We start from the raw sequence: 17,981 nt of genomic DNA on the forward strand, positions 1-17,981 counted from the left end.
CTCGACGCTGATCGTCGCCAGCGGAGGTGTCACACTTCTCTACGCCGTTCGTCGCCTGGTTTACTACGGCGGAGGTGTGATGCTCCTCGACGCCGATCGTCGCCGGGTTGACGACGGCGGAGGGGTCTCAGTCCTCGACGCCGATCGTCGTCGAGTGGACGACGGCGGAGGGTCTTGAATTCTAGACGCTGATGACGTACCTGAATCTCTTCTCGACGGCGAGCCCTCTGTCAAAGATCGTTTTTCAGATAAATGACCCACCAGTAGTTCTTTTCTCAGCGCCGAGCCCGACGCTGAAGCTGAAGGGTGTGAAGTCTTGTCCTTAGAAGGTGTTCTAGACCTCTTGGAGCCCTTCTTTACCGGAGACCTTCTTCTAGATGACGTATGTGCTAGGTAATAGATGAAATTCTCTCCCTGTCCTTCAGAGTTCTTCCTGACAGGGTTTTGCAGTGAGGACAGGTCCTTGGATCATGTTCTTCAGGTAGACAAAGTATACAGACTTCATGGTTGTCTGTCTTGGCCTTCTTGTTACCACAAGAAGAGCAGGCATCAAAAAGAGAAGGCATTGGAAGATAGAAAATGCCAAAAAAACTGTCAACAAAAGACAGATTCTCACTTGACAAGATGTAAAATGAGAAGCAAGTCAAAAAAGTTGTGAAAAATTAAGTGAATTTCTGACAGAAATCAGAAATGAGTGGAGCTGTGTTACCAGGATCCTTCCTGAAGGAGCGGGAAAGAACAACTGACCTAACTGTCACCCCTGAGGCATAATGGGAAGCTGGGGGTCATGAGTGCCTTAAAGGCATGGTGTCAGTTTATTGCTATGCAGCTACAGGTTAGCTGTTCAGTCTTTTTAGACTTTATTTGCAATACAGCCTGGGAGCTTTCTATGCTTTCAGTGTTCTATGAGAATTTCTACTGCTTTCGAAGCATTAAAACAGTTTATAAACAAACTTTGTTGTTGTTTCTCATGTTTCTAATGCATGTCATTCATGTTTGGTGGAAATTCTTTACAGCATGATTCATATCTGATTTTCATTAGGCTGCAATTGCTTGTTTATATAGGTTATATATATGCGGGGCAAATATAATAAAGTGTTTCCGGGGTCTGGCGCATGGCGGGAATATTCTAATGCTTATGACTTTGATGAGGATCCCCTGGAAGAGAAGAGAGGGATACAGTTGAAATAAAACAAAGAATTCACCTGAAGAGAATGATCCCATGAAGAATCTATGAGGAAAAAACTGAGCAGAGCTCAGGGAGACTCCATTTCCACAACATGCAGTAAAAATAACTAAGATTTGAAGCCACAGCACAAGAGGGGAGGGTGCAAGCTCAGCTCTTATTGGCCAGACTTTGTCTATGCAAAAAAAAAAAAAAAATTATGTGGATTGCTATTTAATCCTACAGGGGATACATAATAGACCTAGATGAAAGACTGTTCCACTCCCACCTCAACAACGGAAGATACAAGCATGTGTATCTATGAAAGATTCAATGCTGGGGAATATAAATATACTTGGAAAGGTTTGCAATGAAAATGCCCAATTAAAAAGATTTAAAACTAAAGCAAGAGACTCACAAGAACTCCAACCTAACTAGTGAGCTCTGAGCATAAAATTGCTCTTACTGCAATGGATTTACTTGGATTTGAACCAGTTTTATTAAGATACAAAATATACAAACAAAAATGGAAGATAAATTGTAGCTTGAAATTGCGTCTCTGTCGAGACAGATAAAAAAATAACAAGTTTTCACAGAAAACAACTTTACAACTTGAGCACCCCATATGTAATCCACAGGGGTTCACACAATACTGCTGGCCAGTTAGGAGAATGAATCCATAAATCAGGTAGTATGTTGACACCATAATCGGCAGCTCCAGGCTCCAACTACCCGTTTATGCTTTCCATTACCTGAAAACACTGTTAATAGGCGCAGAGTACAACTTGTTATAAATACAATAGCACAGTGGGTATGAAATAGGTTCATAACACACCAATTCCCACATGAGCCATCAAGGAAATGCACTAAATTAGGTCAATATCCAGGCAGTTCTTGTGACTCATAAGCTACAGTCACAAGGCATAATACTTGTGTAAATGTGAATGAATACTTAGTGTTTAGGAGAAAAGCAGCCAGCAAGGCCTCCTCTTGTTTCAGTCCAGTGGGAGATTGCCAAGCTCTTACCCAGAACCTGGATAACTCAGGTACCAGGAGTACACAGGATTTAAGTACCACTCGAATAAGATGGCCTGTTGGCAGTAGTTATTTAGTACCTATTTTACGGCCTTCCATCCCAAGCTCAAGCTGGTGCCAATTTTCAAGCCATCCACTCTCCTCCAATTATATGGGGTACACAGATTTCCTTTTTTGATGCTACGACTATTGGATAGTTTGACATAACACATGGCTCCTTCTTAAAGTAAAACTGGGAATGTATACATGCAGCAACTGCCTCACTCCACCTAGTGAGTGCTACTGTGAGAGTAGAAAAGAGGATCTCAGGACTTCCCAACCAGTAGAAGACACAGCATGTGCTGCCGAGAAGTGAAATGAGGTGGTAAAGCAGCAGCTGAAGGAATGTGGGTCAATTTGGTTTTGGTTCATCAAAAGACCATCTTAAAGCGTGAAGCTATCACAAACTGTAACAGCTGGCCTCTTCAAGCACATGTGCAAAAACTATACATTTGCACCACATTCAGTTCCAAAATAAACAAAATTGCTCATATGTCTTTTGCAGTCCTCAACAAAACATTTCTACCCAGTGGCCTCATCCCCAAGTACAACATAAGCAGTCAGTAGTTCCCTCCCTTAAACAACTGGCATTACATTCACAAGGAGCTCCTACTCCCTCAAACACAGCCGTCTGAGCACATGTTGGGAGTTCCTCTGAGAAGATATTTGAAAACATGATTCCAAAGCAAAACAAGTATTCCACGGCACAAAACCAAAGTACATTCTTCTCGGTCTGAAGGATTTCTATTTGTTCACCCGGCTCTAAAGAGCAGTGCCAGAGATCATTTGGCCACCCAGGCCAGGATATGCTCACAAGACAGTCGTGCATATCCAAGTAACCGCTATTGGAAGTCGGTGCTTATCCAGAAGCAGCTCTTGGTTTTAGTTTCTTATTTAAAACAAAAATGGCCTCACAGAAGCCAAGAAGTTGAGCCAATGCTTTTCCACTTCCAGTCTCCATCGGAGTGCACAAGACACTGTCCCCTCCAACAGCTCTTTCTCCACGCCAGTTCAGACAGCTTTTACAGCTTCATTTTTCACCATGTCCCCATCCCTTGTGGGGCTAGATGAGCGCTGTAGTAGGATCCTTCTCCAGCACCCTAAGGGAGAGGAGGACCGTTCACTCCAGGATGGTAAAACGCACAATTGTGCTCATACCGGCAGTTACCTTTCACCATGAAATGGCGACACACAGAACGCCTGGACATATCTGTTGAAAGTAAGAAAACAAGGTCAGTACTGAACAAGGAGAAGATTCCCCCAATAGCACCGCAAAATGTCCTTTCAGCATCTGCATAGAGCTTCCCATAATATCTTCTCCATTAAGTATACTGCCCCACCTTATTGCTAGACTAAACGCACACTGCCCATCTACTCCAAATAGAGAGACCAAGGCTCCCCTGGGGACAACAGATCAAGCATGCTATCCTAAACTGAAGTGGATGTTTGAGAGTAGCCAGACACTGCCAACCCTGTGAATTACACAAAAAAGCCTATGTACATACACCTCAACAACTAGTGAATGTCAAGACAAGAAAAAATAAAGTATCACACAGAGATCCGGGACTTTCTTGTCCTTAGAAATGTATCCTTAAGGCATACGGACAATCGCATGAAGGAAATCAGTCCAACCGTTGACATAGCCATGGTGTAGTGACTCAAAGAGGACACAGAACCCAATCAAGAACCTCACCCAACCTCCCCAAGTAGCGCAGTAGCATCTAAAATATCATGATGCTCACCTCCATGACCCTTTCTGTGGCCTCGACCCCTCTCGTGGCCTCGACCCCTCTCGTGGCCTCGACCCCTCTCGTGGCCTCGACCCCTCTCGTGGCCTCCATCATAGCCCTGGTCGTGTCCATCGTAGCCTCGGTCATGACCACCATCGTAACCACCATCGTAACCACCATCAAAGCCTCGATCGTGCCCACCGTCGTAGCCCCTATCATGACCTCCCCGACCTCCATCATGGCCACCACGACCCCGCTCATGGCCTCGGTCATGTCCCCTGTCATGGCCTCTGTTATGACCTTGGTCGAGGCCGCCTCTTCCTACATTGTGCGGTCCACCATGTCCTCCTCTACCATTGTAATGTGGCTCTCCTCCCTGTCCTCTTCCTCGGTGGAAATGTGGTCCACCCCTCATGCCTCCATGAGGACCACCTCTCATATTATCGTTTGACTGCTCCCAGAAGCCATCATGCTGCGGAGGAGGTGGTGGTGGTGGCGGCATTGGAAGCGGAGGGCCCATCATACGAGGGCCTGGAGGGCCACCAGGACCGACTGGACCTCCTGGGCCAATGGGTCCAACAAGACCACCAGGCCCACCTGGGCCCCCAAGACCTCCTGGGCCAATAGGACCACCAGGACCAACCGGACCACCAGGACCAACCAGACCTCCAGGGACAACTGGACCTCCAGGGACAACTGGACCTCCAGGGACAACCATTCCTCCAGGACCCATATATGGGGGACCTGAAATAAAGAGAAGACAAATTTAGGATGAGCTACGTTAGCACAGTTTGCACAAGGTTTTCTTTTGAATGCATAGTTTTTTGTTTAAACAAGGCCATGAGCAGGGAGCAAGTAAACAAAACGTACCTTGGAAAGGAGGCACTGGCCCTCCTGGTGGAAAATGCGGCATATTTTTGGGCCCGGGGGGAAAGCCGTTCACAAGCAGAGGAGGTCCGAGCAAGCCTTGCCCACCTACAAAGACAACCAGTCCATATGTTAAGTAGAACACAACACTGAGTCAGCAAACATTCTGTACAGAAGACCCAACACCTTCCCCCACGAAGAGTTTGCCAGGCCTTCTGCTAGAATGTAAACCCTCACAATACAACTCAGGTGATTAAAAGGGGATGAACTTAAAGAAATGCCTGAATCAAATTAGCCTCATATGTGAAGCCACCTATCTTCTCCAGCCAACGCACAAAAACATGGCCACCTTGTGAGTTAGCTTCATGTACTTAGCAGAAGCGCACAAATATTCAAGTAAAAACTGAAGCATGAGGAGCAGCTGCTCAGAAGAACTCATTTATATAAGAACTTTACTTCTTAAACCAGAGAAAGGATTCCTTCAGAAAAACTAGAGAATATTACGAAGACTAAACCACCTACAGATCTGTGAAACCAAGGTTACACTCGCAACAGTAAGTGGAATCTGACGCCTTGTGTAAATAAAGAGCACACCAGCGTCAGGACAAAGCATTCTTCAAGATCTATGCATGCAATCTACCACTTATAACAATGGTTAAAGGCAAAGCCCTCAAACTAAGACAGCATTGCAAGTCATTGTTCAGAATTAAAACCACCAAAGAGTGGCTACCTACCTCCAGGAGGAGCAGGAGGCTGAGGCTGACTCTGAAGATTACCCAGAAGTTGTTTTATCTTATCTGAGAAGTCTGGCTGCTTTAGTAGGTCCTCTGGCTTTTGGTTACCCTGAGCCCCCTGCCAAAAAACAAACAAATAGACAGAAGTCGATTAATGAATGACTATGTATGAAAAGCATGTAGACTCAAAAGAAGATGAGATCCATAATCAACATGTACACTGCATGAAAACCACGCTCCGCAAAGCTAGCTTTGTAACTCTGCTCAATCACTTTATTAATGACATGGATGTATCTCCGAGCCTTTACTCTACAAGGATGTATCGGAACACAGTGTTGAATGTTGGGGACACATCCATGATGTACTTGGCCCAATATAAATTCCTGTACATCACAACAATCCTGTAGATCACATTGGCAGGGCTTGCATTGTTCTACTCACCATAATGGAGGTGAGGATTTCTTGCACATTAATAGCATTGATGGCTGATGCACCAACAGGCACGGGCTGCCCCTTGGCTGCAACCATACTGCCCATGAGGTTGGCCAGGACTGGCGGCAGCTTCGCTCCTCCAACGCCATCAGGAGATTGAGAAGCAGCCGTGTGGTCCATGGGATCCTGGAAAACAGTGGTATCCACGGAGGACTCCTGAAGAAGGAAAGATCGGAGCACAGAGATCAAACATCAAACATCTTCACGCCTTACCTACCAACACAACCACAGCCTTTGTTGTTTTGAGATTAACCTCCTAAAAACACAGAAATGACAGAAAGCAGAAGTACAAACCTATATCTAACATTTCACCAAGTTTCACTCTCTACCTATATTTAAAGTGATTACAATGATCACTAGGCACGTATATGCAGCATTTGGTGCCAATTGTACTGCGGAGAGACTTGGTGTCGCCAAATAGGAAAACCGAATAGTACCCAAGATAACAGGTGCCACAATGACACGGTCATGATCCAAGAGTGGGGCAGGCAAGTTAGTCCATTTTCAGATTCCTTGCACTGCAGCAAACAGCCGAGTGAGTGACGAACAGAGACCAAGGGAACAGGTGTGGGGCGATTACTCGAGGCTAGGCGACAAATTGTGCTTCATCCAGGGCTTTGCCATAGTAGAACAGTGGCATGTTACAGATCGGTGATCTTTGCAAGAAGTGATGGCTCATGTCCACGTAAGGGGACCCATTCCACCATCTCATTCCCCGCCCCCCACCCCACCGTTTCCCCCATTTCTACAAATCTCTCAGCACAAACCCTTTCAAACAACCTTTGTCAGAGTCCGTGGTAATGCAACAACTCCATTCGGTCTAGGAAATCCTCAGACACCACCAACTGCCATCCACACCTGCAGCACTTGAGCCAATGCATCCTCAACACAAATGACCCGGAGGAGCCGTGGTTATTTATTGCACATGAAAATGACTCACTATCTGTAGGAATTTATTCCTATTTTCTGGGAAACACCATGTTGGTTTCGGTGCATTAAACCCGAAAATCCTGATCACAATAAAGATTGTCCCATTTTTCCATGTCAATACCAGCAGGTTGACCTGCCGAAACTGAACTAGAAGTGGACTATATTGTGACCATTAATGAGCTCATTACTGGGTACGGTAAACTCCACACACCTCTGAATTCCAACCAGAGAACCATTCACAACTAAGGCCTAATGCAGGTGCTCAGTGGAGGTGACAGCCACCATGGCATCGCATCTTGCTGGTACTAGGAAGATTCACAAGGGACCCTGTGAATTTCTAGGAATAGGAAGCTCTGTGAAAGGGAATATGTGCTTACGTCATCCAGTGGAATGAGTTTAGGGGGGAAGGGTTCGTAGGACTCTGGATCCGGCTCATGCGGGCTGTCTGGAACTCTGCAAAGAAAAATGGAAAGATTAGCTCCAGTTAGCAGGACTATACAGCGTAACCACCCACACAACAGGGTAAAAGTCTAAATTCGCACATATTTTGTATTTGTGTTTATATAGCGCATAAATCACCCAAAGGTCTCAGAGCGCTTAGCAGTTTGCTCAGAAAAGGAAACAGGTAGCCAGACAGCTAGAAAAGCCAGGTTTTTACTAGATCAACCATAGTATGTGACTTATGCAAGAATTCTTTAAGCCTTCTGAGGGTGAATGACACCCAAGAACTAGCATCCTCCCCATCCGACAGCCAGGAAGTCACATTCTGAGAGGGAGAACGCATTTCTTGTACTATGGCTTCCCACCACCCCACCCTACAGACTATGAAGTGATACACAGAGGGTGAAAGCCTCCCCAGTTCTACAGCCTCCCCACCCCACATGAAGTCACACACAGAGGGTGGAAGCCTCCCCAGAACTAGCTGCCTCCCCTCCCCACCCAACAGCCTCAGAAGTTGCATCCAAAGAGGGTGAAAGCCTCCCCAGAACTAGTAGCCTCCCCACCCACCGCCTATGAAGTCATATACCGAGAGGGTGAAAGCCTCCCCGGACCTAGTAGCCTCCACACCACACCCCACCGCCAGTGACAGAGCTCAGTTCCCACGCACCTTTCTTTGGTCAGAAAGATCTCCTGGAGGATCAGCTTCTCGCGTTCAGCCTGCGTGAACTTCTCCTGGCTGGCACTGCCCCAGTGCACAAGAGTAGGAATCATGTCGATAGGCTTGGGGTACTGCCAGAGGACAGCCTCCTCCATGGCATCGTGGCCGAGGCGCCGCGCAGTCTCAAAAGCTTCCCGGTCCATCATCTTCTCCCGCTTAGCAGCTTCACCGAAGTCCTTGATCTTATTCACGTTTACTGGAGGGTGGGGAGAAAAGAGCCGGGAGATTAGAGTAGATGCACAGATACTGGCAAAGTCACGATGCGAGCCAGCAGTCACAGGAGGAGTGGCTCAAATGCACATCCTGATGCTACTTTTCACTTCCCAAACAAAGAAAGCATTAACAAGTACTTTAATAATCCACTACCTATCTTCTTAACAAGAGGGCATTGACCAGGAGGGTGTTCTGGCCTCTCAAGGGATTTTTCCACAGGGCCGACTGAAAATGGGCAGATTTCCTAATGTGTCGAATACAGAAACTGTATTCTCACTGCTGAAGTGATCCTGCATTTGGTAAATACCAATGTTACAAGAACACATCAACAAAAACAGTCAAAATCTTTTACAAACACTCAGCCTAATAGATGTGTCAAAATTCAACCAGATTGTGGACATCAGACCAGGTAGACCATACTGAGCAAAGTAAAAACCTGTCTACTTTTCGCCAAGCAAACAGGAAATGCTGAAACTGCAATGAGAAGGTGACTGCTGAAGAATCACCTGCAGCGAATACAACAGCCTGGGACAGTGGAGGCGAATGACAGCACAGTCGTCGAGGAGGCCCGGGCAGGCAGCTTTCAATTATCAGTCAGACCATCTCAATTAGACATGGCGACGAGCCGATCTGCGACGGTCTGAGAGCTTAAACCCTAAACGCTGCAAATACTTTACCAGTAAGGATGAGCCTAAAACTATGTGAACAAACACTGAAGACCGTGTTTCCAGACATCTACTTAAATGTTGAATTTTTTACTAAACTAGCATCAGGGCTTTAACATTTTTTATCCCACTACTTTAGCATTTCTACATTTTACAGGTCAAAGTATTTTTTTAACCTCAACTCTTTATGTGGGACTTGTTTCCGGTCTATGATTGAAAAGGATAAATTGCTGACCTGTAATCCCAGTTCTCTTCCAGGGGAATCCTCCAAGTCATAAGCACTGAATAGTCCAGTCAACATGCGGGGACTCCTTCTGGGGTCCCCAAACGTGAGCGGGACTATTCCATGCCTATGACTATTGATGATGATCCCCTGGAAGAGTAGTAGACGTTAGCACTTGTTGTGTGCGACAACTTGGAGCACAGCTGGCTGGCAGTGGACGGGTTGTGGTCAAAAAGTTCTAATCAGCGTCACTCTGTGGTAAAGATGTGGTGTGTCAGACCTACCCCGCTCAGTCTCGTCCATCTCGAAATAGAAGTATTCACGCAGTTTACTCTCTTCGCACCAGGTCACAGTCTTCTTCTTCCTTCCCTTCTTTGTCAACAGAGGAACCTCCATGGGGACATCCACAGGCTTGGCTTCTACGGGTATGACGGGCAATGGAACTACGATAAAAGTTGGAAAGACGTCAAACTGGCCCCAGAGGGAACAAAAACCTAATCTGAAGCTACCACTTTTCCCACAAACACCTAATCTGTCTTGTGGCTCATTTAGCATTCAGGGTCCCTTCCACCCAGTTAAAGCAACATGCTCCCAGTTCAACTCACCGATCTCCATTGGCTCCGGAATCTCCTCTGCTGGCACCGGAGTGGTCGGCCGCTCCACTTCCATAGCCTCCTCTGTCAGCACAGGATCAGGGGACGGCGGCTTGGTCTCACTCGTGTCAGGTGTAACTTTGGTCTCAAAGGGACCAGGCTGCAGGAGACAAGAGATGGTGAGAGGACAATTCAGACAACAAAATTAGTTCCTGAAAGTATGTGAGCAACCATCTAATTAATAATTGGACAGGCCTCTGTATAAAAAAAAAATATATATATATATATATATATATACAAAAAAAAAAAAGACAAGAAACAAGAATACTTTATTTTGAGTTAAAAATCTAGTACTGTCCAAAAATCCTGCTTCAACTATTGAGACTAGACAAACTAATGAGACAAAAAAAAACTTCCTAAAACCAACCAAGCATGCCAAGGAATATACAAATTACTTTTTTAATCCAAGAAGGAACACGGATGACAGAAAAGCCCAGTAGTATATGAAGGGTGTAGGCTGAGGAGGTTAACAGGGAGTGAAAGGACACAAAACCAAAGCAGTAGGGAATAGAAACATCTAAGACAGGGAGCAAACATGAAACAGGCCAACTTAACGCCCCATCCCTCCCAGAGGAAGCATCACAGCCAGGGAGTTGTAGAGGGATTATGTTACCGACCATGCAAGCATCAGTACTTGGCCTGTTCGTGCTGTAGATTCACAGGCTTTGCATACTCCAGCCATCCAGTGTTGGGTCTGGTGTGTGCAAGTCGTTTTTCTTCGAAGAAGTCTTTCGAGTCACCACGTAAGGTGACCCCTCTTAGTGATAATGCGCATAGGCGTCAACTCTATTGTTAGATTATTTTCCCGCAGGAGGGTGAGAATGGAGTACAAGTGTCAGTAAAGAGATGTTCATGCATATGATAGTATAGATAACAACTGCAACAACCATTTGTGTCCGGGGACAGGGGTGGGCGCATGATGCCAAGAACAGATGCTTACAGAGTTCTATAGAGCCTCTGAATAAGAGGTTGCACTTCTTATTTGATGTACGAGAGTCTGTGGGTGTGACGTAGAATATTGGGAAGACTGATGATAAGCTCAAGGCAATAACCATGTTGAATAATGTCCAACACCCACCGGTCTGATGTCATGGACTGTTGCAATCGACCAGACAGGTGTAGAATGATTAGGGGAAGGAGAATTGAGTCGCGGTTTGTTACCAGATGGGGCATTATGGTATGGTGTACCTTGGCCCCGAAGTTGCTATCTCTGTAGGTGCCTCTGAATGACCCTCTAGATGGAGAGGTGCAAGTTTGCGATCTGTAGGGGAATGCAGATGCATCTGTAGATGCGGCTTTGGAGCCTGCTCCATAAGAGCGACAAAATGAACCACGAGGAGAGGGGGTTTGAAATGCCCCATGGATTTGGCAAACTCTGTTTTTATTTTTTCTAAATACTCATCTACCTGTGGGCCGAAGAGGTGCTCTTTATCAATTAAAGTCTTCTGGTTTCAATCCAGAGATACGCAGCCAGGCATGCCTGCATAGGAGAACACTAGTATTAATGCTTCTTGTGGCACTCTCCGCAGAGTCCAGTGCACATCTAATGGAAGAATTGGTCATGAAGTTCCCTTCCTGAACTAGTTCCAGTCCTTTCTTCTGTTCCTCTGGGAGATATTGGAGGAGTTACTCCATTTTGCCCCGGTGAGCTCTATCGCATCTACCAGTAACCCTTGTGTGTTTGCAATGCGCAAATATTTAGCAGAGTGTGCAGCAACACGTTTGTGTGACACATTAATAAGTTTAGATCCCGTAACAGGAGGCGGTGCGTCGACTGTAGTTGGTGTATTTTAGACCATTTATGGGCATTGGAGACAACTTGGGAGTCGGAAGGAAGCTGGCCTCGAATAAAATTGGATCCGATGGTGCAGCCTTATATTTTGTATCTGCCCTAGGGGTCTTAATGCAAGCCCGTGCAGGATCTCTAAATATATTGGAAGTTGAGAAGTTCTGTGTGGTGGATAACATCTCAAACAAAAACAAAAACTTCTTTCTCCATGGATTCTATGTGCAATGTAACCCCAAGCTATGCTGCTGTCCTAGCAATAAGCTCTTGATGTGATGTATCAAGAGGTGAGGGTTCGTCAGGGTATAGATCTGAATTCCTCTTGGGGGTCTATGTTGTGATCCGTCCAGGAGTCTGGTGATTGCATTATGCCATAAGTGTCATGACACCCCCCCACCTGCCCCACCTAATTCCCACCTGGGTCTGTATGTGGAGATCCTAAAGGTGTCATATTTAAGGGATCCTGTGCTGAGTGAGGTGTAGACGGTACAGGTGGTGGTATGGGCGATGGAGAAGTAGGAAGAATAGGGCGCAGGGGCCTGGCAGCATTGTCTTTTTTTCTTCGTAGGGAGTGGCAGACTCAATGGCACCTTGAAAAGAAGATTGCCGCTTTGAAGAAGTCACTGACAGTCTTTGCAATAATGTAGCCAGTATCAGGATGCATGTGGATTAGTTTCTGTGTGGGATAGAGTCTCTCCTGAATGGTTTCCAAAATACACCCTGGGAGCGTAGTGGGAGCCAATTTTGTTTTCAGTGCCAAAGGTTTCGGAGTTTCGCCGATTTTGGCTTTTAGAACCTGAGTCGTTAGAGATGATGAGGGGGAGTCTCAGCACTGAGTCTCGGCACAGAACTGGAAGGCTTTGGATATTCTTTCGGTGCCAAGCCAGGGGAAGGGCAGCCGAAGCTGCAGTTCGGTGCCAACCATGGCCAGATGGCAGTGGTGGTCCAGAAGCCTTTTGTTTGGTGGAAACTGAAAGTTTTGGTGTGGGCAGGAGGGGTTTGAGTACTCGTGGCACATTGCAGATCATACATCTCCAGATTGATCTACAACTCGAGTCTACATTTTTTTTACCAAGAAGGTTAGCTCTTCTTAGACCACGAGGACTCTAGTTTTTCCTCTTCGATGACTTCCTGTCTGAAGAGATCACAAGTCTCCTTGATTTTGCATCTCTGCATTTCTCTTTACTGTGCTATTTGATCCTGAATGGTCTTTTTCAGTTGAAATATCAGCAGGCCTCACAGATAGGAGACCTGGTGAAGGTCGGTCCATGATGGGTACTTTGAGTGGCACTGAGGACAGAACCGAAACAGAGTCTGTTCCATCAGCAGAGTATCATCGATTTAGTCGCGTGAGGTATTGCTCAAAGACCGCGATTAAAACATATCAATCCGAAAAACTTCCGAAAGGAAACTCATTCGAAACGAGGGTAAGAGTGGATTACGCACCTAAAGGATCCCGTAAAACGGTCTCGAACCATAGCGCAATAATACATGTCCGAACCAGACAGCGGAAAGAAAAATCTAACAATGGAGTCAATGCCCATGCGCATTATCACCAAGAGGAGGAATCACCTTACCTCACGACAAAAGACTTCTTCGAATAAAAACAACTTGCACACACTAGATGGCAGGAGTATGCAAAGCATGTGTATCTACAGCCACACATGCCTGGAACATGTTCTTTACAGCACCTTGTTTGAAAATGTACTGCCAACTAAAGGGACTGCTCTGAATACAGACTGCACTGAAGCAATACAGAGTGTTCGTTCAGGTCATGCCGGGTGCCCTCAGCGGGGCTTACCTTGTTGGAAGTTGGCGATGTGGGTTTCTTCTTCTTCCTGATCTTCACTCCAGGGATCGGGGCAGAGTTCAATGCATCCAAAAAGCCCAAACTCTCCATCGCTGCAAGAGAGCAGATTGCTGGTCAGAGACAGTTCATTTGGGGGAGAGCTAGCAATGGGAGGCCAGTGGATGTCCAACTTACGTTGTGCAGGAATGATCTTCACTTTGATCTCTTTGGCCGCATTGGGAGTGGTGTTCAGAGGTTTATACTTCTTCTCAGCAGGTGGGGGCTCAGATGGACTGGAAACAGAGCTGCAACCAGAGAAGATGAGGCTGGCAGTTTACAAAGGGCTTAAGGAGAAAGATGTGAAATGTGACCACGGCATGCAGAGAGGGCCTGAATAGCTGAAGTGGACAGAACCCTCCTTAAAATACTACTTATGACCTCCCAGTTTGGGGACTTGGTGGAGGGGGAGGGGACTGAACGCCACCCACCAACTTAATCAAATAACCTCTGCCCAGCCAGGATGAACATGCAATACAGTAGCAGCCGCAATCAACAGGTCATTACTTTGCACAATAAGACACAAACCTGCTCAATGCACAGCCTGCAATTTACAACAGTACGTAGTACTTTGCTAAAGCCTTGCTTTACCCCAGTAGTACATGGGAGAGCTCAAAATATACTCACAAGTGTCTCAGGACAGCCCCTTTGAACCCTCCCAGGACAGAATCTTGCTTCCCCTCCCTCCTGCTGGCTTTACTAGCGCTGGTGAACTGTACCCACCTCTGCCGCTTCAGTGGAGCAATCTTGATGTTGTATTTCTCTGAAATAACCACAGCATTGATGTTCTTTTTCACAGGCCCTTGGGCGGGTGCTGGAGGCTCCAGCTCAAGACCTAGGATGATATAAGAGACACGTCACATTTGCTCTCACCAACAGAGCTACCAATAAAGCACAGAGGCTTCCTTCAGAGCCTAGAGGCCTCAGCACGAACAGTTACCAATGAAGCTCTGCAGAACCAGAGCAGGAGGGCCATCCTTCTCCTACATCGCAGCCAAGACTTCCAAGAACTCCCCCCTCAGCATCAGACAACCCCCCACACTGCAAGCATTCATGAAGAGCCTCAAGACCTGGCTTTTCGGATAATTGGAGCTGCCTTAATTCCCCCTACCCCCACCCGCAGCTCCTTGAGACCCTCACGGATGAGTAGTGCGCTTCACAAATCCCTGGTTGATTGATGCACAGAGGCTGCCTTCAGAGTCCGCCTTCAGAGCCCGCCCTCCGCCCAGCAACTGTTGCAGCTTCACTCACCTGTGGACCTGAACTTGGCGTGGCTGGGTGCCGTTGTCCTCTGGGTCTTCGGCTTCTCCTTCCTTTTGTCATGCATGTCCTCCTCAATCTCAACTTTAACCTCCGGCTTGGCAGCCTGCGGCTTCTCATGGACAGGAGAGCGGTTTTTGCCATCTTCCCGTTTCTTCTTCTTGTCCTTTTCTGGAGAAGGAAGAGGCAGCAATATTAGGACAAACTAACATCTTAACTCTGGCTAAGTAGGTTCTCCATCCAAGGTGCCCCCACCCTCCCTCCACGAGTCAGGCCAGACTCAATCCTTACCTGCAGGCTGAGCGTTGCTCTGAGACCGAATAATGCCCATCCATTCATCAACCAAAATGGCTGCCAGTCTGCGCACCTCTGAAAATAAAACTTCAGTTAGAAGTGCTGCATGATTAAACTCCAGCCCTGCCATTAAGATAAGACAATCCACCCCCAACAGCCACCCCCCTGCTGTTGGGCAGGAATGCCACTTTCTACAAATACCAGTCATGGCCGGTCTTCATGACTAACTGAAAATCTCCACTGGTTCCTGGCCACCTACCTTTTTCAGCCCCATAAACCTACCAAGAGATGCCATTGATTGCACACAGGTCCTACTTAGAAGAGCCCATAGTGCTGACAATCAGTGGTCAGGAGGGCCCGACGCAAAGGTCAAGCTTGTGCAACGTAGACCGCCTGCTTTAAGAGAATCCAGCACACAAGGCTCAGGCAGCCTGCCCTCCTGGCGGCATACACAACATGCTAGAGCACATAAAGGGATACAGCCTGCCTTAGGAGAACCCAGCACACAAGGCTCAGGCAGCCTGCCCTCCAGGTGACCCAATGAACATGCTAGAGCACTTAATTGGTGTTGCCTACTCTAGGGAAACCCAATGCACGGGGATTCAGCTCACCTTCATCCTCACTGGTCTTGCTCAATTGCTTTACAAGCTTTGCGGTGTTGTTCTGAAAGCAGAAACAAAAACATGAAACTCAATTACCAACGTTACATAAATCAGATTCTGCAGAAGAGAGCATGTGGAGCTCTACCATAGATCGAGCTGCAGAGATTACCTCACCTGCTGCACACCAGTGGCAGACAAGGGTAGGCTTTGGATAAGACTGCCCCTTTTACCAACAGCCAGTTTGCTTCCTTTCTACAACTCTAACTTTGCAACCTAGAAACTAATGTACCCCACAAAGCCTGGCTAAACTCATGTGCCGAACACAGCGCACGACCACGAACACCAACAGCAGCTACTACACCACTAGCGATAAAGGAACAACAGGTGTCTTTAATATCGCACGGACACGTCCTATCGAGTCCGCACTCTGACCGTTCTCAATCCTGAACCATCAAAGCTGGAAATAGATGAACTTAGAGTGGAGGGTTGGGAGGACAAGAGCCACAGGGATTACAAGGAGTATAGCAACAGTGCGGGGTGTGTGTGTGTGTGTGTGTGTGTGGGGGGGGGGGTGGGGGGGGGGGGGGGGGGGTGGGGGGTCACTGACCGTTCTCAATCCTGAACCATTAAGTAAGCTGGAAATAGATGAACTTAGAGTGGATGGTTGGGAGGACAAGAGCCACAGGGATTACAAGGAGTATAGCAACAGTGCGGGGTGTGTGTGTGTGTGTGTGTGTGGTGGGGGGGGTCACATGTTCTAGGCTCAGATGTGCCATGCACAAGGATGTGCCCTGGAGTTCTGTCCTGCCACAACACATGGAAACTGCGGCACTGTCCCATTCTCAAGTCAAACCAAGCTCCAGGAATCCTGCCAAGTATAGATGATCTAATAAGCACTGGAAGAGGCATGAGTAGAGGTCGACAGGAGCTCACCTGCTTCAGATGGTCCACAGTCAGCGGCAGGCTCTGCAGGGTGATGAGGATCTCCTGCAACAGCGGGGAGTTGCCGGTAGACTTGGAGTAGGTCAGCCATGTGTTGAGAAGCTTGTAACCTCCGACTTTAATGAACCTGCGGGAAAATGTAGATGCGTCAGTGAGGAACTGCTTCTGACCGTCCTAGGGGCATTTTGTGAAGAAACCTTAAGAAACACCAAGATTTATGTTAAAGGTTTTAATATAGCGCTGGCTGGACCCGGGTGTATCGGAGCGCTTTAAGATAACACAGTCCATCAGATTCACATGCCTTTGGAGGCCCATTTGGTATCCAAGGCACTCAAACAGGCATCCATATTTGCAAGGATGATGCTGCACCAACTTGGGACTCAGGATTTGAGAATTACGCACAATCAACAGATAATCAAAAGTATGCATCCCCAAAAGAACCTCGGACACAAGAACGAGAACAAAGACGATGACGAAGACTTACTTGGCGAGGATATCAGGAGAGCGCGTCTGCTGGACAATATTCAAGTAGATGCAGCGGCTTACCATCTTTCGAGACTCCTTCATGAGGCTATGAAAAAAAAGGGAAGTCAGTGGGCAAGAGACGAGCACTCAACTGGAACAAGCGGTCTTGGAGAGGCGGCTTAGTAGACAAATTAGCAATTACTTTGTGGCTCAGGCTTGATACCAGATAGTGTGCGCCTGAACAAGAAGACATTCTAGTATGCTCAAAGACCATGATCGGCCCAACCTCGCCTATTAAGAACCATCATTAAAATGCAAGGCACGGACAGCCTACTGTGCTGATCCTGCACCACCAACTTGGACTAGCATAAAACAGGTATATGTCCAATGACAAGGGGCATCGAAAGAGTAAAGCAAGACACTCAACTCTGGATCTTTTCAACAGTCCTTTTAAAATGAAAATAGAGCTTACCCAAAAATCTTGGTGATGCCATCGGCAGCCTTCACTTCGCCATCCTTCCCCAGGAAGCAGTCCAGGGCCTTCAAGAGCTCTCTGGGATCGATCGGACCAGAGCCCATTGTTGACTCTGCAAGAGGGAGACAAATGGAGCACACATGGTTAGACTATTCGTTGTCAGAATGAAACGGTCATCCATGTCAAGTCAAGGGTAACACACGGCCCCACAAACACACACTCGTCACAACGCACGTGCCTCGTTTCACTGTGTCTGAAGAGTTAGCATTGAATTATCCTAGGAGCCTCGGGGACTCTGCTCAGTAAAATTGCCACCAGGTGCAGTTTGATGCTGAAAAAGCACCAATATCAACACAAGCCTGCGGCACCACATCATTCGTATTCCCTCTCTTGGTAAAAGTAACCT

At 47.0% G+C, this 17,981-nt stretch overlaps 1 protein-coding gene across 2 annotated transcripts in view; it reads right to left on the reverse strand.

Annotated features, from left to right (window-relative positions):
* Positions 1-1,640: 1,640 nt before the first annotated feature.
* The window catches only part of PPP1R10 (protein phosphatase 1 regulatory subunit 10), a 118,097-nt gene continuing 101,756 nt past the window's right edge, over positions 1,641-17,981 (reverse strand). For both annotated transcript variants that reach the window (XM_078641701.1, XM_078641700.1), the window contains 18 exons: positions 17,573-17,687; positions 17,120-17,206; positions 16,627-16,762; positions 15,703-15,754; positions 15,089-15,166; positions 14,789-14,968; positions 14,261-14,372; positions 13,676-13,785; positions 13,493-13,593; positions 9,858-10,005; positions 9,537-9,695; positions 8,101-8,347; positions 7,370-7,445; positions 6,012-6,218; positions 5,571-5,688; positions 4,840-4,944; positions 3,982-4,713; positions 1,641-3,449 (listed from right to left, as the gene is read on the reverse strand). In XM_078641701.1, coding sequence (XP_078497827.1) covers positions 3,340-3,449; positions 3,982-4,713; positions 4,840-4,944; positions 5,571-5,688; positions 6,012-6,218; positions 7,370-7,445; positions 8,101-8,347; positions 9,537-9,695; positions 9,858-10,005; positions 13,493-13,593; positions 13,676-13,785; positions 14,261-14,372; positions 14,789-14,968; positions 15,089-15,166; positions 15,703-15,754; positions 16,627-16,762; positions 17,120-17,206; positions 17,573-17,679 — 2,865 coding nt within the window. In that variant the 5' untranslated portion in view covers positions 17,680-17,687 and the 3' untranslated portion in view covers positions 1,641-3,339. The remainder of the gene's footprint in view (positions 3,450-3,981; positions 4,714-4,839; positions 4,945-5,570; positions 5,689-6,011; positions 6,219-7,369; positions 7,446-8,100; positions 8,348-9,536; positions 9,696-9,857; positions 10,006-13,492; positions 13,594-13,675; positions 13,786-14,260; positions 14,373-14,788; positions 14,969-15,088; positions 15,167-15,702; positions 15,755-16,626; positions 16,763-17,119; positions 17,207-17,572; positions 17,688-17,981) is intronic.

Source organism: Lissotriton helveticus, chromosome 5_1, assembly GCF_964261635.1.
Source record: "Lissotriton helveticus chromosome 5_1, aLisHel1.1, whole genome shotgun sequence".
NCBI lineage: Eukaryota > Metazoa > Chordata > Amphibia > Caudata > Salamandridae > Lissotriton > Lissotriton helveticus.